The sequence below is a fragment of the Tinamus guttatus genome, unplaced genomic scaffold (genome assembly GCF_059628265.1).
Source record: "Tinamus guttatus ecotype Peru unplaced genomic scaffold, ASM5962826v1 Tinamus_guttatus_pri_ptg000094l, whole genome shotgun sequence".
Classification (NCBI taxonomy): Eukaryota; Metazoa; Chordata; class Aves; order Tinamiformes; family Tinamidae; genus Tinamus; species Tinamus guttatus.
The window spans coordinates 283688-308095 of NW_028288628.1; the positions used below are offsets into that span (position 1 = coordinate 283688).

Genomic DNA, 24408 nt, shown 5'->3' on the forward strand with positions numbered 1-24408 from the left:
GGTATCCAAATGCCAGTTAATCACAACAGTTGTTTCATGTGGAAAACCAGTTAGTATACTCAGCCCTATTTAGTACAGATAGAAGTTATGTGCTCTAGGGGAGCTGCCTGTGGCCATCTGCACCTTCCTGGGGTTTCTGCTCCCAGCAGTGCTAGTGCAGCACCAGCTCCTGTGCTGCTTCTCTAGTTAGTTCTGCCATTAATTAAGCTAAGTTAAATTACTGAAGCTGAACCAAGGTGCGAGTTTGTAATGCTCTGGGGTGATTTGCACAGCTGGGGGATGCTCCAAATTTTAACCACACGATGGTGCTCAAGATTTACAGCAGAAAGGCAAATGGGGCTTTTCCAGGGCCTGACTAGAGACAACTTCTGCCCAGGCTCTCCCTTTGTCTGAGGAGGAATAAAAGCAAAGCCCAGGGACTGTCTTGGTCTTGGGCCTAGCAATGGAGCCAGAATTTATGCAAATCTTAAGTAGTATTGTGCTAGGCTGCTATAACACAGTTGCTATAGTTTCCTTGCCCACAATGAAGTTATATATTTTTTTCTGCTGTGCTGTGGTGCTAGGCTGAGGCTTAGCAGGTAATTTACTGCAGCTCACATACAAAACAACCCCAAGATCTGCACAGGGAGAACACATTCCCAAGCTAACGGCCCTGGAAAAGAAAGCAGTAACTCCCGAAGCTGCCCAAACAAACTCTTCCAGCACAGCAGCCCTCTAGAAATACTTATTTTTGCAAACAGAAAACTAGCTAGCCAGCCTGCACTTGAGAAATTCCAGGGATCCTAACCCAGAGGGAGAAATGCATCTGTATTAGCCACCTTTCCCTAGCACAGTGTCTTATCTGTTTTCCCACCCCTATCTGAAAAAATCCAGTCTAGGTAATCAGGATGGACATGAAAGTGTCAACATTGAAGTGTGATTATATTTTAATGCCTTTATTTCTTAAAGTGCGCCATAGTTAAATTTGAAAAGAAAAAAAAAAGAATCCCTTTGATTATAAGGATGATAGACAGGGACAAGTTCAGCCGTTTTCAGGGCCTTGCTCCCACCCATCACATCATGTCCCTCTACAACCTCTGTGCGAGTGTTTGATACAACCAGGTTATGTTCCAAATGATTTAAAACAACACAAAAAACCCACCCTATGCTGTCATATTTTGGCACAGAGGTTTATGAACAAGCTGTTAAGGCCCTTTAGTTGTTGTATGGCTTCTGTAAACTGTTCCCCAACAAGTGTTTCCTGCTCCCTCTTTACCATTTAGCCTTAGATCATAACTAATATATTTATCTCACCTATATGACAGAACTATTTCAAGAGTCCATTCTTGTGTAATTCTCTGCAATTGTTACCACCTATCTATACACAATGAATACTAAGACTGCAGAAGTGACATAGGTAACAGCGCCCCCTTAGCATGCTGCCTAATTTAGGAAATAGTTCAGGAATAATAGCAATTAAGAATAAAATGTTTTCGCTTTCTTTCTCAGAAAGGGCAGAAATCATCTTTAGGAGTAACTGGAGTAGTCCGTCACCAGAACAGATGCTATCCCAAGTTAGTATCTGCATTTGAAGAGCTATAACTCTCTGAGGCAATGGCAGCCTAAGCAGCTGGGTATTTAATTCACAGAATCCCCCAGCAGTATGGGGTGAGCAGAGGCTGAGAGGGGCAGTTCAACCAAAGGGCTTGTGCAGCAACTGCTGTAGCCCACAAACATTCACAGATTTTTGACTATACCATATGTGGCTGCAGAAGAATCCCCATAAGCGGAGTCGGTGGCTCAAATAAAGCTTATGTTTTATGCAACATTTCTACAGCCTTTGGAAAGACTGCACAGAGAAGACAAGGTCAATCCCCTATAAAGTAACTACTAATAGTGTCAGATTGTGTTTGATATAAGGCTGCTCCTTGGGCTTCTTGGAAGTGAAAAGGCACTTTTTCCAGGGCACTTCTGGCCCTGTAATTTGTATTAGATCCTACCTGCTGGGGAAGTGTTGAAAGGTGCTGAGGTGGAAGGAGTAAAGGAAGGGGACCAATATACTCAAGGTACATTGTGATGATGTAGTTACAGTAAGCATTTTAGTTAGAAAAGTGCCCTGACACTAAAGTTATTAAAGTTGTTAATGAATGTGCTGTGGGGAGAAAGGAATTACAAAATGCTGAATAAAACGGCATTATTAAAGATTGTTTTCTGTATGTTTTGAATAGCAGCGACTTCAAGGGATAATCTTATAAGGTTACTCTACCGTCTAGCTTCTTTGTAACAGCAGAAACCACGTGAACATTTATATTTACATCAGTCCTTCGTTGCAGGCTGGCATAAAAGGAACAAGGGAAGTAAAAATGAAACTGGCCCAGATCCTTCTGGAGCCTTCCAGCAAGTGTGTTTTGAACAGCAGCACTGCAGCTCACAGCACAAAACGTTCCAGGAAGTCTTAAATAGAGCTCTGCTGAAGGAGAAAAGAAATCCCTGTTGCATTCTTACAACAAGGCACATAGTGTTCTGAATTAGGAATTTTTTTTTACAGTGTCAGATTAGAAAGCTGACTAGAGTTCAATTGTTCTACAGCAGTACCATAAACTTCATCAAAAGGGTTTTTTTTTTTTCTTAAGAACTAGCTGCTTCCTTAAATCCTTTTATACACCATCTTCAGGAAATGTATCTTCTTGAATAAGAGGCAAACTGTATGAAGAGGAGGGAAGAGAGAAAAATGACACACACCTAAAGTTCAGGGTGTCAGGTACCTTCCCCGTGGCCCATGCTTTGGTTTTTGCTATGTTCAGTTCCAAGGTGGTCTTTGGGTGTTAGCAGTGAAGTTATGGAACAGTCATCTTTGCAGTCAAGAACGCAGGAGATCACATTCCCTCTCCTAAGCACTATTAGAAAAAATATTAAAAAGTTACATCTCATTATTTGCCTCAGGCTGTGGATGGCAAAGGCCTCATTATTAAATGGAGATAGTTTATGTGACCAAAGAGATGCAGTACAATTAGACAGTGATTTGGGTACAAATCTAAGTTTGAAAGTTAGAAATCCAGCTGAAAACAAAAATGAAGACTGCACTGCTGTGCAACAAGTTGCAAGGCACACTTTCAAGCCCCGATATAGCTCATGTGCACACATATCTTTACATAAGCAGAATACTTATTACTACAGTAGCGCTGAGTCAAGCAATCCTGGCATTTTTTTTTTTTCCTGTTTGCACACGATCACATTTTCTCTTCAGTTTTTAAAGGGAGGATGAACATAATTTGCAAAATTTAGGAATTATGGCATTTGGCCACATCAGAAAGTCAATCAAGCTACTGAAAACACCCAGTTTAGTACATTTTTCCTGCATGAGAATACTAAACCTCAAGCCTTAGATTCACATGAAGATGTTCCAAACAATGAAAGCTAGCTTTTTACACTGTCACAAATCTTAAAGTATTTCTTCTAGGAGGTCTTGGCCAATGTGATTAATTGAAACTTGCTTATTTTCAGTTGTGTAAATCTGAAGCAAGACAGAAAAGCAAGGCTGCACAAAGGCTTGCTCAGCTATTCAGACAAACAAGATTTTATGTAGTGCATGAAGTCAGTCTCCAGTAGGTCTGGACTGTTAACTTTTCCACAGAAACACAGTCCTTACATACTCTGTCAAATTATTCTTTGATATTTTCATCCGCATTCAGATAAAAATATTTAGCTTAATTTATCAGAAACACAGGCGAAAGTGTGACCAGGCACTAGTAAAGGCCTAACAGAGCCAGTCTCTTCCCTCACTGAGGCATATATCCCCTTTGTCTCACAGTCTGTGGGAGGTAACTTTTGGGCATTTCATCAACTGCTGCCGGATTTTCCTCTACTGTTTCAGGCCTCACAGTGCACAGTCCCTCAGTACTTGCCTGTAGAACCTCTGCCAGAGCAGCTTCTTCGGGATTTATTTCCAGCCCAAGGCCCAAAAGCTGCGAATTCTGACCTGAGATCTGCAATTGCGCAAATCCGACGAGATCTTCCTCGCTGGCAGGAGTAACTTGCTTTGCTCTTTCGAAGTGCAGCCTGTCTGTGGTGGTTTCTTCCTGACCACAGTTCTGTCTGAAATACTGCGGCCTCGGCGTGCTGCCGCCATGCCCTCCGGTGGGATCCTCCACTCTCTCTTCAGAATCGAGCAGGGGCTGCGTGGATTCGGATCTGGAGAAGACCTGCACAGCGGGGGTTTGGTCTCTGTAGCCGTTGAGCACGACGGTCGAATACTGCACCGTGCTCGATGTGTTCTGGCTAGCTTCCCCTTCATCGCTGTCCGAGACGCTTTGCCTGGGGGAAGACATGCAGGAGGAGCCTCCGATGCCACTGCTGTGCCCTTCCGAGGTGCTTTTTTCCTTTTTGAGCAAGTCAAAGGGTTTTAAATCCTGTTCTGAGAAAGACTTCTTGTCATCAGCTTCTATTTCGACGACGCTGACATCTGTAAAGCTGCCTTCTGGGTACATCTGCTCTTTGGAACTAAAGTTATGCTGAAAGAAATATATTGATTTCTCCTAAGAAGGTTATTTTAAAGAAGTCAAGTACATCAATACCTCAGTTCCTATCCTGTAGCTGCCTTGAGATCAGCATATAAATTCCCTCCTTATGGAACTTGGCAGTATCTCCCAAGTTGCCAAATGAAGGATGTAGATGCTCTAGTACAATGTCTTTTTTTTACCCATATACCCTAAAACCATAATTGCCTGCAAGCTTCTCTCTAATTTCAGTTGTTCTGAAATGCCCTAAACATAGCGCCATTCTTGGTGCAGCACAGGCACATTCTGCACTGAAGTCTCACATGAATACACTCCTCCCAATAACATAGGCAACACCCGGGCACTTCACAGAAATTGGTAACAGCTTCTTGAACAGGATTTGCTGTGTTTTCCATCCCACACAGGGCAAAAATTGCTGCTGCTTTCCTCAGCCAAGAGGAACTCTGTTCAACTTTTCTCATTCATCACTTCCCTGTACAAACAAGTAGCTTTAAGGCTTTAGAAACAGGAGTCGAGAATTCTGTTAACCTAATCCTGATTTCATGGGTCCGAGTAAAAGAATTAGTGCTTGAACCCTCAAGCTAGTAAACTGATCTTACAGCAACTTCAAGCACAATGTTAAAACCTGCTCTATGCTGTAAGCCTTTATGAAGGGCCATATATCCCTAATGCTGAATTTACTGCTGCAATAAAGTCTCCTACCCATATCACATCATAATGTCCGGGTACTTAACGTTCAGGTTTTTTCTTTTTTTCCTGAAATCTGTGCATGCGCTGGAAGGGAGAAGACTCCCACAGGTCAGTTTATTTAAAATCTTACAGACTAAGATAGAGGATGCAGAAGATGAATGTTACCTTAGCTGGAACTTGAGGCGACCACTGAGCAATATTACTCTTGGATGGATCAGGAACATTTGGCCAGATATGCTTTTTAATTCTGTAGAGGATTAGAAATAAAGATAAAAGATGCACTCCTCACATTCCTGTGTTGGTAGTAGGTGCTTAATAATCCAGGACACTGGTCCCTTAAAACTAATTTTTCAAATGTGAGACCATTTTTGCATTTCCATGCAGAAACACCTGCAATTCCTGATCTTCGTAAGAAGCTGTAGTATTAAAATATGGCATTGCACCTACACACATTAGCTGTGTTCATATTATAAATGCAAACACACATATGGTAAAGGAGAAAGAGAAGTTTTCAAAAGTACAGAGTTCTAGAAGCTACCAAGCAGTTATCTGAAGAATAGACTATGAAGCAAGGCAACACAGAAATACATTTCTGATGCTGAATTCTTAAATACAGAATTCTTAAACTGAATTCTTAAATACAGAGGCCTACCACAGTTGTCGTTAGGCAGCCTTCACAAAAACAGAAATATGAAAAGAACATTTAAAAACTTTCCTAGTCTTTTTAGGGACTCTAAACTCTTAAATTTAAAAATGCGGTAACTTAACATCAAAGTTTCTCTAGATCCCATATAGATTATCCCAGCTAAACTTTTTTTTACTTTGAAACAATCGATCCTGCTCCCTGCTCCAGAGACAACCACCAAAAACACTCGCTGTCAAAGGAGTCTTAATGTGTTGCGAGATGGGCTGTTCAGCTGTGAAGCCCACTAGGAGCTGGTGTTAGCAGCAGCAGAAAGGTGAGCAGGAGAAGAACATCAAGTACTGTCTAACTGGAAAGAAAAGATATCTGACCCCAGAGAAGGGAGAGGTGTTGCTCTTCAGAAATAAATTCTTGGCTAAAGCCACAGAGAAGAGCTCTAGGGTGAAAGGCCTAAGAGAGAAGGAAAGAGCAGGAAGGTGTTTCCCAGCAGCTACTAAATACGCAGAATTTGGCAGCGGTTATGCAAGATCAGACATTTGCCTAGATTTTTTCAGTTGCTGACCTTAAAAATGTATGTTAAAACAGTAAATAGCTCAAATAGAGCTAGAAAACACGTTCTTTCGTGTAGACATCTCTAGCATATGTAAACAGCTTTATCAAACATAATCCTAACCAAAACATAGCCAAAAAGCAGGAGTTAATCATTAACAGTAGGGTAAGAAGTAGTATTAGTACCACAGAAGCTCAGTTTACAGGGAAAGCACAGACATTATCACCAGTCAATGCATGTGAGTTTTACCTTTCACTCCTCACTGAAGTACAGGGCATTTATTTGCTTATACTGAATTAGGGCCATGTCTGTGACGCGCAAAAACAGAAATACACTTCATTTATACTTACAAGTCACGTTTGTTAAAACAAAATAAAACTCCAAGGAGTACGATCAGCAGAAACGCTAGGCACACAGGTACAACTATGGCTTCAATTTCTCCTTTCCCTGAAAAAAAAAAAAAAAAAAAAAGGAAAACAGCAGTTATAGCTCGCTCTTTGGCATTCAGTAGGAATTAAGGAACTCAGTAACAGCCAGTGCTGCCACAGGGTAGAGAGAACCTGAAAGAGGCTACCCCCACAGGCAAAGCAGGTTTCAGCTCCGGAAGAACCTCTTCACTCCATGGAAAAGCCTGCTGAGAAAGGCATGAAAAGCTGTGTCCAAACAACCTAGGGCATCAATACAAATGGCAGGTTGCTCTAGAAGCTGTAGTAATGATGGAGCACGTAATTTTACAGTTTAGGCAGATATGACAGTAATATCTGTATGAATATATGAGTTTCTGTAAAGAATTGTAACATAAAATTTAGCAGTAATGTAAATGGGAACAAAAAATTGGAAGTCAAAGGAGGATTTTAAGAATGTCACATGCTGATCAGCATCAAGACTAGCAGGCCAAGATCCAAGCACTTTTCTTTGCAGCTTCTCAGGATGTTAAAATGAGGATAACAAAGGCCAAAGTACACTCAGACTAAAACAATGACTTGGGTCACTATCTTCCATCCTTGCATCTTAAAGACTTGGGAGGGGTCTGAAGCCATGAGACATCAGGACAGGGCAGTGAGTAAATACTAATGACTGCTGGAGAAAAGACCAGTCAGTGTCAGCTCCTGAGGGGTATGACACAAACCAAAACCCAAAGCCAAATGTTTGCCAACACAGGCACAAAGCCCTGAAGAGATGTTGCTTTCCCAAAGTTCAGTTTCAAAGCATTGCTATCAAGTGTGGCAGCAGTGACTGAAATACTCTTGTTAAATAAGATCATTTTCCCCTCATATCAAGTCTTGCACTGAACTTTGCTACACTCTTGCAACATTATCTCATATTTCTACTACTTTTGCCACTCACCAAATTTTTGTGTAGTAAATGTAAAATCAGGACCACTCCTGCCTCCTTCATCTGTGTAGGCCATCATCCGCACAGTATACAACGTGTCACTGGCTAGAGAAGAGAGGGTATATTCCGTCTTGGAGGGATCCACTGACACAGCTAAACAGAAGAAAAAAGTTGTGTCAGTTTTCTGAAAAACTTATTAGACCTGCACAAATACAGTAGCACTAAAGTCATCATGAGCTGAGATGAGCAAAACACTTTGAGAGGAATGCACAGCTGCAAGGAAAATGCAACAGAAACAGCCAAGCTACAAACTTGTTCCGGGAGGACCAGGATTCCTTTGTTTCTGTACAAATATTTGATCTGACTGATTTAGATGAAACTTTATGTGTTAACTTTAATTTTTAACCTTTAAAAAAAGTAGCTATACACTGATACTAAAGCTGACAGTTTTTAAGATCTTCTAATTAATAAGTAGGTGACATGGTTATCAAGAAGTTCAAAATAGTGTAGCCATAAGTGACTGACCCATCTGCTTTAGGCAGACTTTAAAAAGAATGATAGTCCACCCTCCACCCTGTCTGTGCTCATTCTACTAGTGATGGGCAAGTATAGAGTTAACAATTGAAACTGCCAAACCGCCAACATAGCAGAGAAGTGAGGGAGAAGCTTTGGGTGCTGTTCCCAAGGCAAGGTAGGGAAGCGGGAAGTCTTGTGGAGGCAGGATGCTCTTGCTCCGCCAAGATCTGCGATGGTGCCCAGCTGGGCGAAGAACTCGCACAACACCCGATAACATTTCCCAACCCCACCTTGCTGACTTGGCATCATAATGCTATGGAACTTGCTGGAAGCTTCCGGAAGGAGCACCTCATAGGGGTGACCAGAGCACAGCCACATACCCCTTCCCTAAGGGAACAGAAGATGGAGTGTAGTACTGAGGAGTTGAGCCAGGACTGGGAATGAAACCTGAGCTCCTCCGGCAGTACCATGAGGTGAGGATCCCTCCCCTCAGTGGGATGCGGCTGAGGCAACTCCTGCGAGGCTGAGGCGCTTGTGGACGCATGGCGAGTAACGCTGTTAACATCCCTTTGTATTTCCTCTCTGGGACACATGCTGTACCCCACTCACTTGCGCTAGTTGCTAATTCCTGTTTACTAACTGATAAGATGATCCCTGTAGCCATTACGCCAATCGTTATCTCAAAGATCTTGCGCAGGTGAATAAAATCAACTAAAGCCCACTGGTTGTTGCCCCTCTGGATCATGTTACTGTCTCCTTTAATGAGCTAGTGTGACAACTAGTAATAACTAAATAAGAGTCAGATTAGTCATAACCAGAAAACAAGTCATAGAAAGTGTCTCAAATCAGCAATATGTTAACGGAGAGCACCAAGAGGATTAGAAGTCTATTTTTGCTTAAAGGTTTATCATGGAAATGAGTTGCATGTAGTTTAACAATTTAAAGCTAGAATGGCCTAGCTTTACCTTGCTATACCATCATCTTCTCTTATATTTAGCAACAAACACAGGAGCAGAATATTTGCCGATCAACTTTCAGAAATAAAACTTAATACCTTATACACAGACTCAATTATCTTAATTCTTTATTAGGGCTTTTCTGTTGCTCCAGTGTATGTCTCAGGCAAGCCACACACCTCTGACATCTGCTTTGCGTCAAACAGATTGTGTCAAACAGTCACATTGGAGTCTCTTTTCTATTTCAGAACACATACTAAGAAGGAAACATGAATATTTCAATATATTACAAAGAAGTTTTCTCCTTTGTTACCTGTTTCATTTCCATCAACGGTTTTATAAAATATTGTGTAACTTCTAATAAATCCATTTTGCTCATCCACTGGAAGATGGTTCCACATCAAAACAGCTTCAGCTTTTCCTACTTTTTTTGTCTGAACAGTTGGTCCTTTTGAAGGACCTGTAACAGGAGATGAAAATTAGATTCTGTTAAGGCCCCGTGTGTAGGAGTAGCATATTAATGAGCACTGAGTTACTACATAAATTTTTCAGGAGAATAGCTGAAATTGATCTACAAAGCATTATTTTCAGTCATATTTCACATGAAAAATCTCTTGGAATATACGAAAAACAGTAATCAGGAGATCAAATGAAATTTTCAATTCAGGTTAGTCAATTAATCCTGACTTCAAACTTGAGACTTAATTATCGTAGAAATATTCTTATGCCAATAAAATATCAGGAATATGAAATTATCTGATAAAAGTTTTAAAAATGAGAGAGTCAATTACAGACATCTGTTTAACCCCTAAATATGTTGGTCGAAGATGTGTAAATGGAGGGAATAAAATTATGACAAATAACCCTCATAAGTATGGTCACTTCCATTCTGTATTCCGCAATAAAGCAAAGGTCTTAGGATCTTAGCCAAGAAAGTCAGTTCATGTGCTCAAAGATGAAATTTTGTACTTACGGTCCTGCTGGAGGTAAGCCTGCACAGACTGCCCACTTCCCTGACCATCAGCGTACAGAGGGTAAACAGTTATCAAGTAACACTTGAATGGCTTTATATCACCTAATAGGAGAAATTAAAAATGTGCTGTTTTGGAGACATTAGCTCTCATTTCCTTCAGATTTACAATTCTAAGTTTTGGCAGTTTTTCTACATGCCTTTAAACCTAAGTCAATTGACTATTTCTTTTCTAGAACTCAGTATTGCAAAAATTTAGATAATGGAATAATAAAAGCTCACTTTAAAATTATAAAGGTAATAAGTAAACCTTGGAAGTCTTTTTTTTTTTTCTAACCTTTTCTTAAAATGAGAAGCCCACCTCTATCTGCAACATTGTGACTCCAAAAATTTTACATTTGACCTACTGACTATAATCTGAAAAGGACTGTAAATCTGAAAAACTTTTACTATTCAAACCAAAAGAGGGATCATAGAATATGATTCTGAAGGAGCTCTTTTCACTATTTCAAGAGTTTCTGAGATTAAAGAGAGAGATTAAAAACAAAACAAAGATAAAACACTGCCATTACATAACCTGAACTTCAAAATGCAAGGTTAAAGTTTTATATTTGGCAAAAACATACAGGCACTTCAATGGACTCATGACCAGCTAAGAGTAGCTCTTAACTCTATCCCAGATTCCTGTCTCACAACAAAATTCTAATCTGCATCAGTATGTTTTTCAATTTGAGAATATTCATTACCTTTTAAAGTGTTTTGCAATGTATTTTTAAAATTGTGAGTTAAGTACCTTTTAAGTATGTTCCTTGAACATTGTCTGGTTCACTCTGCCATTCTGTGACACAGTCTGAGCTGTTGGACACCAGACACCACTCAACTATGTATCTGAGGACGGAACTGTTAGGAGCAGTCCACCCTACCCACAGCTTGCCATCTTTAGCAAGTGTCCTAATATTCTTCACAGGAGCTGAGATGAAAGAAAATAGGAAAGTGTTAAATGCTGACAGTTCTTTAATTCTATTTTCAATACCTATTTGGTTAAATGTAGATACTGAGCAATTATTTGAAATTTGGAAGCTTGCTTTGTCAGAGATCCAAATTAAGCAGTATTAGGCTACCTAGAAACTGAAAAGTACACTCGTTTTTTCTGTTTTCTAACACTGTAAGTATTCTGATGGCATAGTAAACAGGTACTACATTCCTTGTGACAGAAAGGGTCTATTTCAGATCTTCAGACATTTCTGAATCCACATTCTAATCCTCAACTGATGTACCTGACCAAATTAATGTGGCTGCAATGCTACTTTGTTCTATGAAACACAGAGTACACCAACACTTAATAAACTGATCTAGCAGTTTTAGAACCTGTAGCACTCTCAGCTGTTACACTAAAAGCAACAGCTCTGCCAGGACTCTTGTACTTTGCTGCTTTAGTGTTTGGAATGTCTAAAAAGAGGCTGTATTCATCAGATGTCAGAAATAGGGAGCAAGCAACCTATAGCTACTGTTAGATAACAGAGTGGCACATGAGCAGTGCATGGAATAGACAAGTGCAGGTTCCAACACCCAATACCTAGGGAAACTGTGGAGGAACGAGCAGCCTCTGGGAATGGTTAGAATGGGAAAAGACAGAAACGAGAAAGAGAAGTTTAAAAGGCTGGGAAAATAGAGAAGGACGAGAACTGCACAGGTGGATACATGAATTAAAGGATGAACTCCCTGAACTCCCGTTGATTTTAAAAACAGAAAGCTGAAATACCTGCCACATTAAGTAAGGTCTTGCAAGAGGTTGCTACAGCAATGTTATGCTACGCTATTAAAAGAAACTGATACGGAATTGCTCTAAGGATCAAAATCTAGCAAAATAACAGAACTTTATGGCACAGCTTCAAACAGACCTGTGATTAACTAATCCTGCACATTTATACAAATGATAGCATAAGGATTAAGAGTGGTGACACATCCAATGGTTCTGTAATTACGTGTCCATATAAAAGGTATTATTTAGCAACACTCAGAAGATATCTGATCTTTCAAATGCATCTGCTCTGTGTTTGTTAAGAGAGACTGCTAGAAAACTCACCTTCAGAATTCCTTGCTGGGATGAGCAGAACTGAAGAAGGGGACATGCCAGCTCTGTTATGGGCAACCACAGTGACCTCGTAAGTCCCGTTGGGCAGCTTTAGGGTAAGGCTGGTGCTGTTAACGCTGTACTTCTCCGGGGGACGGGAGAGAGGCGGCCTAGCTCGGACAGTCACCTCGTACCGCAAGATTATCCCGTTGGCTTCAGAGGGCTGCAATGCCTGTTGGAGACATATTGAGTGATAGACTGACCCCAAACCAGCACTGCTTAACCTCTAGTATCTTGGAAGCTTAGTTTAAATACTTGAGAATAAAACAGGTTAAACTGTTGAATAGCGGCAAGCTTGAGAAATGTGCACACAAATTCAGAGTTCATTTCTGCAAAGCAGTAATTTTCAGAATTATTTCTTGTTTAAAACTCTTTGCTTACAATCCCATACAGTAATCTAAAACGGGCTCTTCTGCCAAGATTGCAACAAGTGCTTGGATGAAGCGTGCATTTTGTGTGCCTTCAAGGCACAAGGGTGGAAAACAGATCTCAGATTATAATCGAGGTTGCATCTGAATACAAAAGAGCGTGAGTAGTTTTCTCTTACTAAAAAACGAAACAAACAAAATGTTTATTACTTGTAACACTATTAGCTTTCAGATAATTGACAGAAAAACGCTGAAAAAGCTAATCTGAGCAGTTTACAAATACTGTAAGTTTGCTAAGCTTATTATTTGGCACTAGAGGCTTAGTTAATAATTTCAGAAGTAGCATGAGTGATACATGAGTTAGAGCAGAACATGATGTAGTATCAATATGTATATAACTTCACCCAAGACACCATGGGTGGGGGAAAATTGACAGCTAGGTCAAATTTGACCATAGAAAACAGGAGATGGGGACTGACCATAATTCATTTCAGTTTCTCAACTCTCTACTAAATTGTATTAAACCAGATGTAACCAGATGTATTAAATGCAACATTGTACTTTTGCATGTAATAGTTCTTTGCAGTTAGCTGACCTCTGGTCTCTGGGACATTTTTAGGCTCCGTGAGTTCTGACGCTAGAGGATCGCTGGCCAATCAATGTTAAAAAAAAGGGTGCTGGATAAAGCAGAGAGTTTAACACGAAAGTTTACTTTGTTCAAGTGAAAACTTCTAAGTCCATAAGCTACTAAAAAAGAGTAGATAAGCAATCAGAATAGAGAGTGCTAAAGTAGATTCTGCATACTCTGGTGCACAGGTGTGTGCCAATTAACTGATGGAATTTGTATCTAAAACTTCTTATAATGGATAGCTATGAAAGTTACTTGATTGTCAGTAAAAACCTGTATCACCCCAGCTATCTAGTCAAGTTTGCTGTTTTCTTTCACTTCAGATCACAGGTAAATCAACACTGAGGTCCAGCAGGTTATCACTTTACCTTCCACATTAGATGCACCGTCCAGAAAGCTGGTGAGTGAGAAACATCAATGATCCTCCATAGGGGTGGCCCTTTAGATGGTTCTGAGGAAAGAACAGAAATATTTTTCTTCAGTTTGCTCCAATTCATCATTTTACTACCACTAGCTTCTTGACCCCTTTTTTAAAAGCTTTTACAAATTGTCTTCTGATTTCCTTGAAAGCCTCATGATATAAATGCAAGTATATTTAGTATGTTAAGAAGATAAACTTCCCAGAGAGGTTTCCTGAAGCAATGAGCAAAACTCCAGTACAATTCTAAAAGTGCACCGATACTGAAGTTACTTTGTTGAGCAGTTACAGTAATGGACTGTACACAACACTGTAAAATAAGGCATGACCATGTTATCTTGAGCAGTATGTATGCAGAGGTGCTTCTGTATGCTGCACCCTCCACCTGTCAGCAGCAAAACAGCTAAAAAGGGAGGCGCAAAAGTGTTCATTAACTGATAGCTTTCTACTGCCACAAGTCCCTAGCTCTCTATATATAACCTAAAAAAAAAAAAAAACAGAACTGCAGCATTCTGTGCAATGCTACAATACTTTTTGGTGTCACGACTGTTAAAAGATTTCCACTGTAAAATTAATTTAATTGAAAGACAGAATGAATCAATCTACTATATCGCACAGAGCAAGAGTTACCTATCCTTTGAGAAAGCACTGCCCATGATAGAGAGATCTTAAAAGGCAGCTGCAATGATCATCTGGCTGGATTGTTTTATTATATTTTTAATATTAATCATTTATTTAGGTACATTTCCCAAAACACTTTAAGCTCAATTCTGCTGCAACACTGAAGAGCTTTTAGAAGTTTTACTTCACAAAAAGGAGAGAAAGGTCTTACAAAACTGAATTTTGACTGTTCTGTTCTTTAAACTAGTTGTAAGAGCAATAATGGATAAGTAACTTAAGATGGGCAGATATTGGACTCAGTCTTTGCAATAGACAACTATGTTATAAAAAGAAACTGTAAACTTTTGGCACAGGTTTGCCATGAGGATCTAACTGGGTACAGGAGGTTACCAGGCCTCTGAAATTGTTCCTCAAACTTAGAAAGGGAAGTTATGCCACTGCATTTACTTTAAAGTAATTTCATTTATTATAATAATAATGCCAACAAATTAGCAAGCAGGGCAGGAAGAGGAAAACATCCTTTAAAAAAAAAAACAAAACCCTTTTCTGCTTATTTTTAGCCGAAAACAGATACTGTCATATTTGATGCATTTCAAAAGACCTAGTGTCACGCCCCAGCTCCTTACAGAACACTTTTTTTTTTATTCTAGAGCTTTAGTGAAAAGCAAATATAGTATCCAGGATTGTTCCGATGTTGGTGGAGGCTCAGATTCGCAAGGCTACCAGTCTTAAGCATCTGTTAATGATGCGAATTTCCAATTCATTCAGGAAAGGGGTTATTCAGATTAATGATAAGAGGAAAAACAGTCCACAGAAAGATCAAGTTACACATTGAAAATCACAGTAGGAAAATCACAGTTTGGATTCTATGGACAAACAGTGACAAACTTTTTGAATGAAAGTGAGGTGTTGCTCAATTAAAGATCCTAGAAAAACACATCATGGGCAGTACCAGGCTCACTGCTCTGCAGGCTGAAGCTGCATACTGAGCAATTTCCAGGTGAATGGAAGGGGACAGTGGTTACTGCCAACTGAAGGAGTCAAAGGGCTAGTCAGGTTGGTACAAAGAGCTGACTGTTATGCCCATGGATTTGGGGGTTGATGGCAACTTAAGAGTGCTGAGGATCCATTTAAAGAAGTAGGAAATGACAACCCTTGACTGAAAGTCTCTCCATTTTTTTTTTTCTAGCTCAGAAAACTTACTAGGGCTTAGTCTAGGGCTTAGTCTAGTGCTTTACTAAATCTCAGTTACCACATTTGGATAATCAAAAATAGTGGCTTAATACTTTGAGGAAAGTATGTATATGCTTCTTGGAAAGTGTTTTTAATTTTTTAGAGCGTGGATAGATTCTGTATATCACTGTGAATTGTCAGTCATAAATAGATTTTTCTGCTCTTTCATAGCTGCTTTGCAACCTCTTACCCAAAGACAGAATCACAGAATTGTTAAGGTTGGAAGGGACCTCTAGAGATCATCTAGTCCAACCCCCCTGCACATGCAGGGACACCCAGAGCACGTGGCACAGGACTGTATCCAAGCAGGTTTGGAAGATCTCCAGAGAAGGAGACTCCACAACCTCTCTGGGCAGTCTGTTCCAGTGCTCTGTCACCCTTACTGTGAAAGAAAAATTTCCTAAGTTCCTGTGGAACTTTTGGTGTTTCAGTCTGTGGCCATTACCTCTAGTTCTGTCGGTGGCCACCACTGACAAGAGGCTGTGACCACTGACAGAACCAGAGTCCTCTGCACTCCCTCCCTTGAGGTACTTATAGACACTGATTAGATCCCCTCTCAGCCTTCTCTTCTCCAGGCTGAACAGGCCCAGCTCCCTCAGCCTCTCCTCATAGGGCAGATGTTCCAGGCCCCTGATCATCCTTGTGGCCCTGCCCTGGACTCTCTCCAGCAGCTCCACATCCCTCTTGTACTGTGGAGCCCAGAACTGGACACAATACTCCAGATGTGGCCTCACCAGGGCTGAGTAGAGGGACAGGATCACCTCCCTGGACCTGCTGGAGACACTTGTCTTAATGCACCCAGGATGTCACTGGCCTTCTTGGCCACAAGGGCACACTGCTGCCTCATGGTAACTTGTCAAACAGGAGTAAACGATATCCCAAAGCTAAACAGGTGAGTCCTCACTACATCATGACACAATTCACTATTTAGTGCATCACGAGATAGCATGATGGAAGCCCAGAACTGCAAGATTACAATGACTGAGTCATCAACAAGGAAAACTGAAAGGCAGAAGTAGTTTATTTGTGGATAAAACAATTTTCCACATATAGGCTTAATCTTGCTTAAAATAAACAGGTCAGAATATTTTTCTTTCTTACCCTAGTCTATTTGTAAAGAATATTAACACCCTTGATTACTGTGGATAAATGAATGTGAGCAAGCGGATGCAAGAGTGTAAGACAAGGGTATAGTGATGCTGTGACAAGAAAATGCTGCAGATGCAAGGTTTCTCAGGAAAGATGTTCAGAGCAAAACAGAATAGTCTTATTTGTACTTCTTGGTGAAAAAGTAGCTATACATCCAATATGTTTGTATATTTCTTTATTTAGTTTGGCAAGAAGTTTATGTATACCATATGACTGGAATCTTGTAGTCCCTGAAAGGGAGTACATAGACACGAAAACATTTTCTCTTTTGGGAACATGAGTTCTTGCTAACAAAGTTATTCTCATGCTCTTTAGAATCATAGAATGCTTAGGGTTGGAAGGGACCTCTAGAGATCATCTAGTCCAACCCCCCTGCATACGCAGGGACACCTAGAGCACGTGGCACAGGACTGCGTCCAAACGGGTTTTGAAGATCTCCAGAGAAGGAGACTCCACAACCTCTCTGGGCAGCCTGTTCCAGTGCTCTGTCACCCTCAGTGTTAAGAAATTTTTCCTTAAGTTCCTATGGAATTTTTGATGTTTCAGTTTCCGGCCATTTCCTCTAGTCCTATCAGTGGCCACCACTGAAAAGAGACCATCCCCGTCCTCTGCACTCCCTCCCTTGAGGTATTTATATACACTGATTAGATCCCCTCTCAGCCTTCTCTTCTCCAGGCTGAACAGGCCCAGCTCCCTCAGCCTCTCCTCATAGGGCAGATGTTCCAGGCCCCTGATCATCCTTGTAGCCCTGCACTGGACTCTCTCCAGCAGCTCCACATCCCTCTTGTACTGTGGAGCCCAGAACTGGACACAATACTCCAGATGCGGCCTCAGCAGGGCTGAGTCGAGGGGCAGGATCACCTCCCTCGACCTGCTGGAGATGCTCTTCTTAATGCAGCCCAGGATTCCATTGGCCTTTTTGGCCACGAGGGCACACTGCTGCCTCATGGTCAACTTATCATCCACCATGACAAATGTCTGGTTCAAGTTAACCAGTTTTAAATGCAATTCAGGAGAAGGCTTGTTGCATGAATAAGCAAACAGCTCAAAAATACAAAATACCAACTGGCTTTTGACAAGCTGATGAACATCTGAATTTTGACAGCTAGTCTTTTACTTTCATGCCTTACTTACTATCTTCAGTTGTCATCCCAGTCTTTTCTTCACTCCAGTCACTCCAATAGCCCACTCCATCTTCTTTCATGCACCGAATTGAGAAGACATATTCTGTGTAGGGCCTGAGACTTTGAACACTGAAGGAAGTTCTTGGTGAGGCTGTATCTTCAGGAGGGATCTATAAGGGAAGGAAGATATTTTAGAGGCAATGACCAAGAATTGTAAAGGCCAAGTTGTATGCTATTATAGCACTTTCACAAGACAGCTTCTTACCAAGAAGAGACTTATACCCTACATGCACACACGCTTTGTAGATTCAGTACATCGAGTTTCTTCATCCTATTTCTAAAATGCTGAATTCAACCACTATTTTGACAAGGAAGCAATCACAGCTATGTTTATTTACCAGGTGTAATACAAAACATTCTAGAATAGGTAAACATCTATCTCTGGGCAACCTTTCTATGTTCTGTTTTCATTTTCAATCAGTTTATGCTAAAAGAGAGGCAAACAAGTTGTACAAAGTTTCTTCCTCCCCACATAACTCTACCTGCTGATCTGAAAACTCCACCTCATGTTTCAGGGCTTTTTTGCATATCTGCTAGACTACCAATTGCAAACTAGCTAAATTGCCAAGCCAATGTTAGAAGTATCAGGCCCTGTCAATATAGGGCAGTGGCTAAAGGACAGTGACATAAAAACAGAAAATTAAGACAATTCTTGACATTATGTGCATATATTATAATGCACTACAGTTAAGGAATACAACCAAGACACTGGAAAAGAATGAGTATTAACTTGAAGCACATGCAGAACAATCATTGTGTTTGTCCTGCAAGCTCAAAAAGCACATCCCAGGATTGTGCAGTGTTTGCCCAAGTGGATTTTAGATAAGTAGTTTTGCATGTGCAAAGAAAGTTGATGTTCTAGATTAGATATGCCATGTATAAAAACAAGTGCAGAACATTCTTCAGTGCGACAGGGAGGAAAACTGATTAGTCCACCTCTCCCTGCCAAAAAAAGCGCCCACTTGCTTAAACTATTCACCACCAGAAAGCTCACCTAGACCCCAGCCTTCAGGATGAGTCAGGCAGAGTATCTTGGGAGCAGAACATGAAACTCCTATTTCTGCTGCACTTCAGCAAATTGATTCTGCCAAAACAACACTAGAATTACCTGCATCCAGTCTGTTTCACCAACAATCCTATAGCGAATATTGAATTTCAGTTTCATCACAGCTGCTGAAATCCGGTTCTCCCAGGAAAGTTTCAGAACACTAGGCAATATTCCTGAATTGACAGATAAGTTATGCGGAGACAGTGGTTTCACTAGAAGAGAAAAAAACATCATCAGTTGTAGAAGAGCACTGTTTCATTATCCCTCTATAATTGTAGGTACCCTATTTATATATAAATATATAAACTTTGGTATCATTAAGGTCTTTCACAAGCGGAAGTGGCTGCTGCTTTGCACTGAAGTCTAAAGCAGACTATTTAACAAGGACTTGCTATATAAACAGCAAGCAAATCCATCACCTCCTCAACTCTGTCCAACACAGTTGGAGTTGTAGACAATATTTTGCTAACATTAGGAATTATATAATGAAGAACAATTAATATTCAGGTTCAGCAAAAAAAGGCAAACTTAGGTGCTACTCAAGCTTTAAGAGACATGTGGTTACCTATCTCAATGGGATCAAAAACAAGACGATCAGATTCAGCCTTGCCAAGAGCATTTGCAGCTTCTACCCAGACCTCCAGGTTAACAAAGAACTGAACATCAGTAATGGTGCAAGAGTTATTTGCATCTTTTGGTATGCAGTCAGGAAAATCTTCTCGTGGCCTGAATAAAGAAAGAATAAAGTATCAAACAGGAAGTTTGGTTTCATTAAAGAGCCTCTTCAAGACGATCTAAGAGCTCAGTGAGCAGTAATCAGTTTAGTTCATGTTCCCTTCTTTACTACTGTCTTCTCTGTAAGGGAGAAGAGCTGGAGTGTAGAGCAGCTTCCTCAGTCATAAAAGCAAGACTGCATTAGAATAGAAACTAGAATGCAGTCTCTTGATTCCAAATCTCATACCTTAAGAAGGCTAACTACTATCATAATGAAGTGCTACGAAAGACAGTAGCTTAAAGTTCAATAATTGGTACATGTAACCATGAGCAATATGACTAATACCTAACTTAAAGACACAGCTATGCATTCAAAGTAATCTACTTTAACAGCATACTATCCCCAAAATAAAGTGTTACATCTACTACACTACTTTTATTCATCATCTTCTGTTGCACCAAGAGCACAGAGATACTTTTAAGGGCATTAAAAGGAAGCTGGCTTAGCAATAGTTTTTAAAGAAATCTACCAAGGCTTCTACTATACTCTGATTTTTTTCAAAATACTTGGAAAGAGTACTGTCTACTCCATCTCAAACTACAAGAGACCACATGAAAAGTCAGAAACAAGTATTTGCCTCTATGTGGGAAAGGCTCCATTCACAGCTGAAGCTTGTGTTAGGCTTAGATTTAAACAGGACGAGAACAGGCTCCCCAGATGCCATTCTGACTACTTAAGGAATAAGAAGTGGACATACCTTTAAAGGATCCAATCACTATATTTCATTTCTTTACTTTTTGGTATGGGATAGAACAGTCATCACAAATAGGTAAAAATAGGTATTCTGTGTCCAGTCACCTACTGTGACCACACTCGAGCCATGCTATTTGAGAAATTACATATTTGAGAAATGGAAAAGCGTGAGATAGTGTTACCAACACAAATTCAGTAACAAAATTTGAAGTTTCACTTTTAATTACTTAAAATATAAACTTATTTAATACTTCCCAGGCCCAAAGACAGGCAGCAATGCTTCAGAAAGCTGAATTTTTCTAAGCATCAAGAAGTTTCAGAGAAGATGAGTTTAGCCTACAAACATTCTTCGAAGTGTTTTATACACACTTTACAGAGCTACTTACCACCTGTATTTCAACCTGAATTGAGTGTCTAGGAATGTATGCCTTCCAGGATCCCAGGTACAAGTCATAGGATATGTAAGTTTTGACACCTGGTGAACAATGCAACTTAAGTTCTTGGGCTTCTCTGGAGGCACTATATGGAAAAAAATTAGTGAGGACAGTCCATAAACACATAAGAAACACTAAAGATAATCCATAAACATTTCAAAACCGTATGAATCACACTAAGCAACCTATTACAGCAATTTCAGTGAACAACAGAAACATATCTGTTTCAATATATGAATATTAAATACCTATACACATATGTATATACATTTAAATCACTTCTTAAAGCAGGAGGTAAAAAATGCTAGAGACCATCCAGTGATGGAAGTCAAGGCATTAATCAGGTGTTCTGTGAAACAGCAGGTGATACAGCGAACAAGCAGCTGAATAAGGAACAGCCTGAAACACCTCTCATTCTTAAAGCAGAAAAGAAGATAAGAGCCCTTTCTAGTCTATAGTGCTAATTTTAGTTATGTAGTAAAAAGTTAGTGTAATGTGCATATAAATACACTGGTTCTCCTAAACTGAGCCGAGGCAAGTGACAGGTCTGTTCCTTCCTGCAGCTATGGAGGGCAGACACTCCAATCCTCCCTCCCCCAGTTACCAGAAGGATCCTCAGCAATGCACTTCAGTACCATGTAAGATGTTCTCCAGAGAGCAGCCAAATTACCTTTTTGCTTACAATTTTTACAACTGAAGTTGTAACACAGAATGCCAATACTGAATTTGTTTCCACCTTTTAGATTATTTACCATGGTGTAAATAGATTAGTAGTAATTTTTCTATTTCTTGGTAGAACTATACTAAAGCGTTAATTTAAGGCAACCTATTGCATACAGAATGTGATAGCTCAAAGTGTTTTAATGCTGGCAAAAGGTATAAAATTGATTACTATTTCACATCCTTTAAAGGACACCAGGACCATATTTTTATTTCTCATTTTATACACTGTTGTCAAGTCATTCAGCAGTAGACTATCAACTCATTTATGCTTTTTTCCCCCCATTATCTCAATCTTTTTTCAAACAGTAAATGCTAAGAAGTATGCAAGTTATGCAGTACTTGAAAAGTTGAAAATGACTTAAAAATATTTTCTAAGGTATAGAAGAGAAGCAATTCAGATGGCGTTTTATTTAAGGCAGCTCACTTTTGATTCAGTATTACTGATGGCCTGTATATCTTTCTCAGCCCTTTGATGAGGGAAATATTAACTTTAAGGCTGCTGTAGAAAAAGTTTGCATGACCTGAGTTTATTTCTTTGAATACAAGCAGGAAATAGGGAAAACAGGGTTTCTTTCCTTGGATCTTTTAGTTAAGCTAGTGTTCCTTCCAAAAATCTAATCTTATAGCTACAATCTATTCCCATATATGTAATATGCCTTGGTATATTCTGTGCTTTTAAAAATTATATATACATATCTTTTGGTATGTTCACTAGCTTTGATCATACACGGTTTGACTGAGTTTCTTGCACTGATTCAGGAGATTGAGATTAAGACAGAGAAAATAGATTTCTCAGTGTACATTTATTATCTACATTCTCTTTGTCAGAGGTGATCTTTCCCCCCTACTAGAAGTTAGTGTTTTAGACAAAAATAAAAGGTAATAATAAGGCAAAAAAAAGGCAAAACTAAAAGGAAAAGGTACTTACAGCCTAATGTAACTGTAATTCCATAGATGTTCTGCTCAATTTGTCCATCTGCCAAAATGTTGCATGTCAGAGGAGTAGCAAGTGAAGAAGTGTCATTAAATGTGACACTGGAGACTGTCCTGTTTATTTCATGGTATTGTTCTTTAGGTACTAGTCTGTTTTTAATTTTCCAGATAATTTGATTAGCATATATATTGCCAAAGTCAAGACAACTCTCATTTAGGATGCACAGTGCTGTGAAATTGGAACCGAGGGCCAACACAGGAGACTCTGGGATGATATGGCCACATGATTGTACAAGTGCACCTGAAACTAAAGAAAAAAATGTTGCCATTTCTTTTGAATATAAAAGATTTAATGATCAATACTCTGGAATCACATTGCTTTCAGATTAAAAGTCTTACATCATGTGCCAAAGCAGGAAATTAATTATTTAGTTACTTGACAGTTGCAAGAGTGAAATGCATTAGTGAATCACCAAGTACAGATTTAAAGGGCAAAAAAAATCCGTGTAGTTTTCCCTAGACTTTGCAAGAATATTTTAACAAGCAAGGAGAAGGAGGAGAAGAAAAAAAAAACAACAACAACAACAACACAGGGCCCTTAGGTAGGCAAAAAGGAATCAAGGATTAAGTGTTTGGATGAAGGTAACTATCTCAGGTTACCGTTACATTTAAATTCTCCTCAGCAGAAAAATCTCTTTTGAACATCAAAAGAATTAAGCAACCACGCACTTCTGTTGACTAGTCAAGAAGTCACACACTAACAGTTAAATATTTGCATCGTCCACTTTGAAAGCTGGAGTATATTTGCTTTCAGAGTACTTGGGAATTAAAGTGAACTCTGCACCTTTGTTAGCACTATTCTCTTTATAACAAATTTTCCTGACTGAGATACTGATTTGAATCCATAGCCATGCTGCAAGATAGAAGTGCCTCAACCATTGATTATAGAGTCCACAACACAAGCTCGTTAGCAGTTTGTCATTTAGTTTGACCAAGAGAGATTTTCCCTTAGGTACTATGATTTAACTTCACATATGCCAAACATGGTTTCACTTCAAGTTTGACTCAACAGGACCAAGTTTACCACCTTTATTTTTTAGAGTGACTAATGCTAGCAATACCAGTGGAACCAATGCAGCTTTCCACTGAATTGTCATCTCCACTATCTCTGTATACAGACTACTTATGAGAAGTATTGCAATTTAACGCTTCATTTTCTTACCATTCCACAAGTCTCCCATATTTGAGAGAGAAGTCTTACCTTCAAGAGAACAAAAACTCAAGAACAGATATAACCCATGAGCCACGAAGTTCCACTCAGAAAACATGCTGCACAGAATTCCTGTAACAGAAAGAAACCATTTCAACTGTTTAAGCTACTGCTCTTAAAAATCACTGTCAAATTCAAGTTTGCACTGGCTCTTAGGCAATTTCTCTGGTATACAGTATGTTTATTTCACACCTCCCTTTAAAGAAAGGATTAGTACTTCATCACACTAAAAAAACAACTTGTATATTCCTTCCATTTTACTCAGGGGTACAAGAAAATCCAGTGTCTATCTGAGCAAGCCTGTGTAGTTCAAGGCCTTTTCAGCTTCAAATTCAAGAAATGCATCAGCTTAAGGATTTTGTATCAGAGAGGAAAACAACATTTACTGGCTTGCTGTAGGTGAGCTTCAGTTAGCTCAGCTGTGGCAGAGGGTTTAGAATAGAACCCTATGAAGTTCAGTACCCTGTGGATTTGACTATGCTCACTGGACTCCACTAGCTCCCAAATACAGAAATCCCTTCTGTAAAGCTCAGAAAATTCACCACAAAATCCCATAGACAAGAATAGTGTAACATACACCTAGAAGTATGCTGCTTCGTAATTCTTGTAACAAGAATCATTGACTATCAGGGGGACACACA

General features: G+C 39.7%; 1 protein-coding gene across 1 annotated transcript; it reads right to left on the minus strand.

Annotated features, from left to right (window-relative positions):
• Positions 1-3506: 3506 nt before the first annotated feature.
• IL6ST (interleukin 6 cytokine family signal transducer) lies at positions 3507-23836 on the minus strand. The gene is made up of 15 exons (XM_088520610.1): positions 23759-23836; positions 22493-22804; positions 20794-20926; positions 19505-19665; positions 19000-19151; positions 17842-18001; positions 13655-13737; positions 12243-12462; positions 10950-11126; positions 10160-10261; positions 9500-9646; positions 7727-7867; positions 6730-6826; positions 5352-5433; positions 3507-4490 (listed from the first exon to the last, which is right to left on the minus strand). Exons 1-15 carry the CDS (start codon positions 23823-23825, stop codon positions 3759-3761), a joined length of 2766 nt encoding a protein of 921 aa, XP_088376736.1. The 5' UTR covers positions 23826-23836; the 3' UTR covers positions 3507-3758.
• Between the last annotated feature and the right edge of the window lie 572 nt (positions 23837-24408).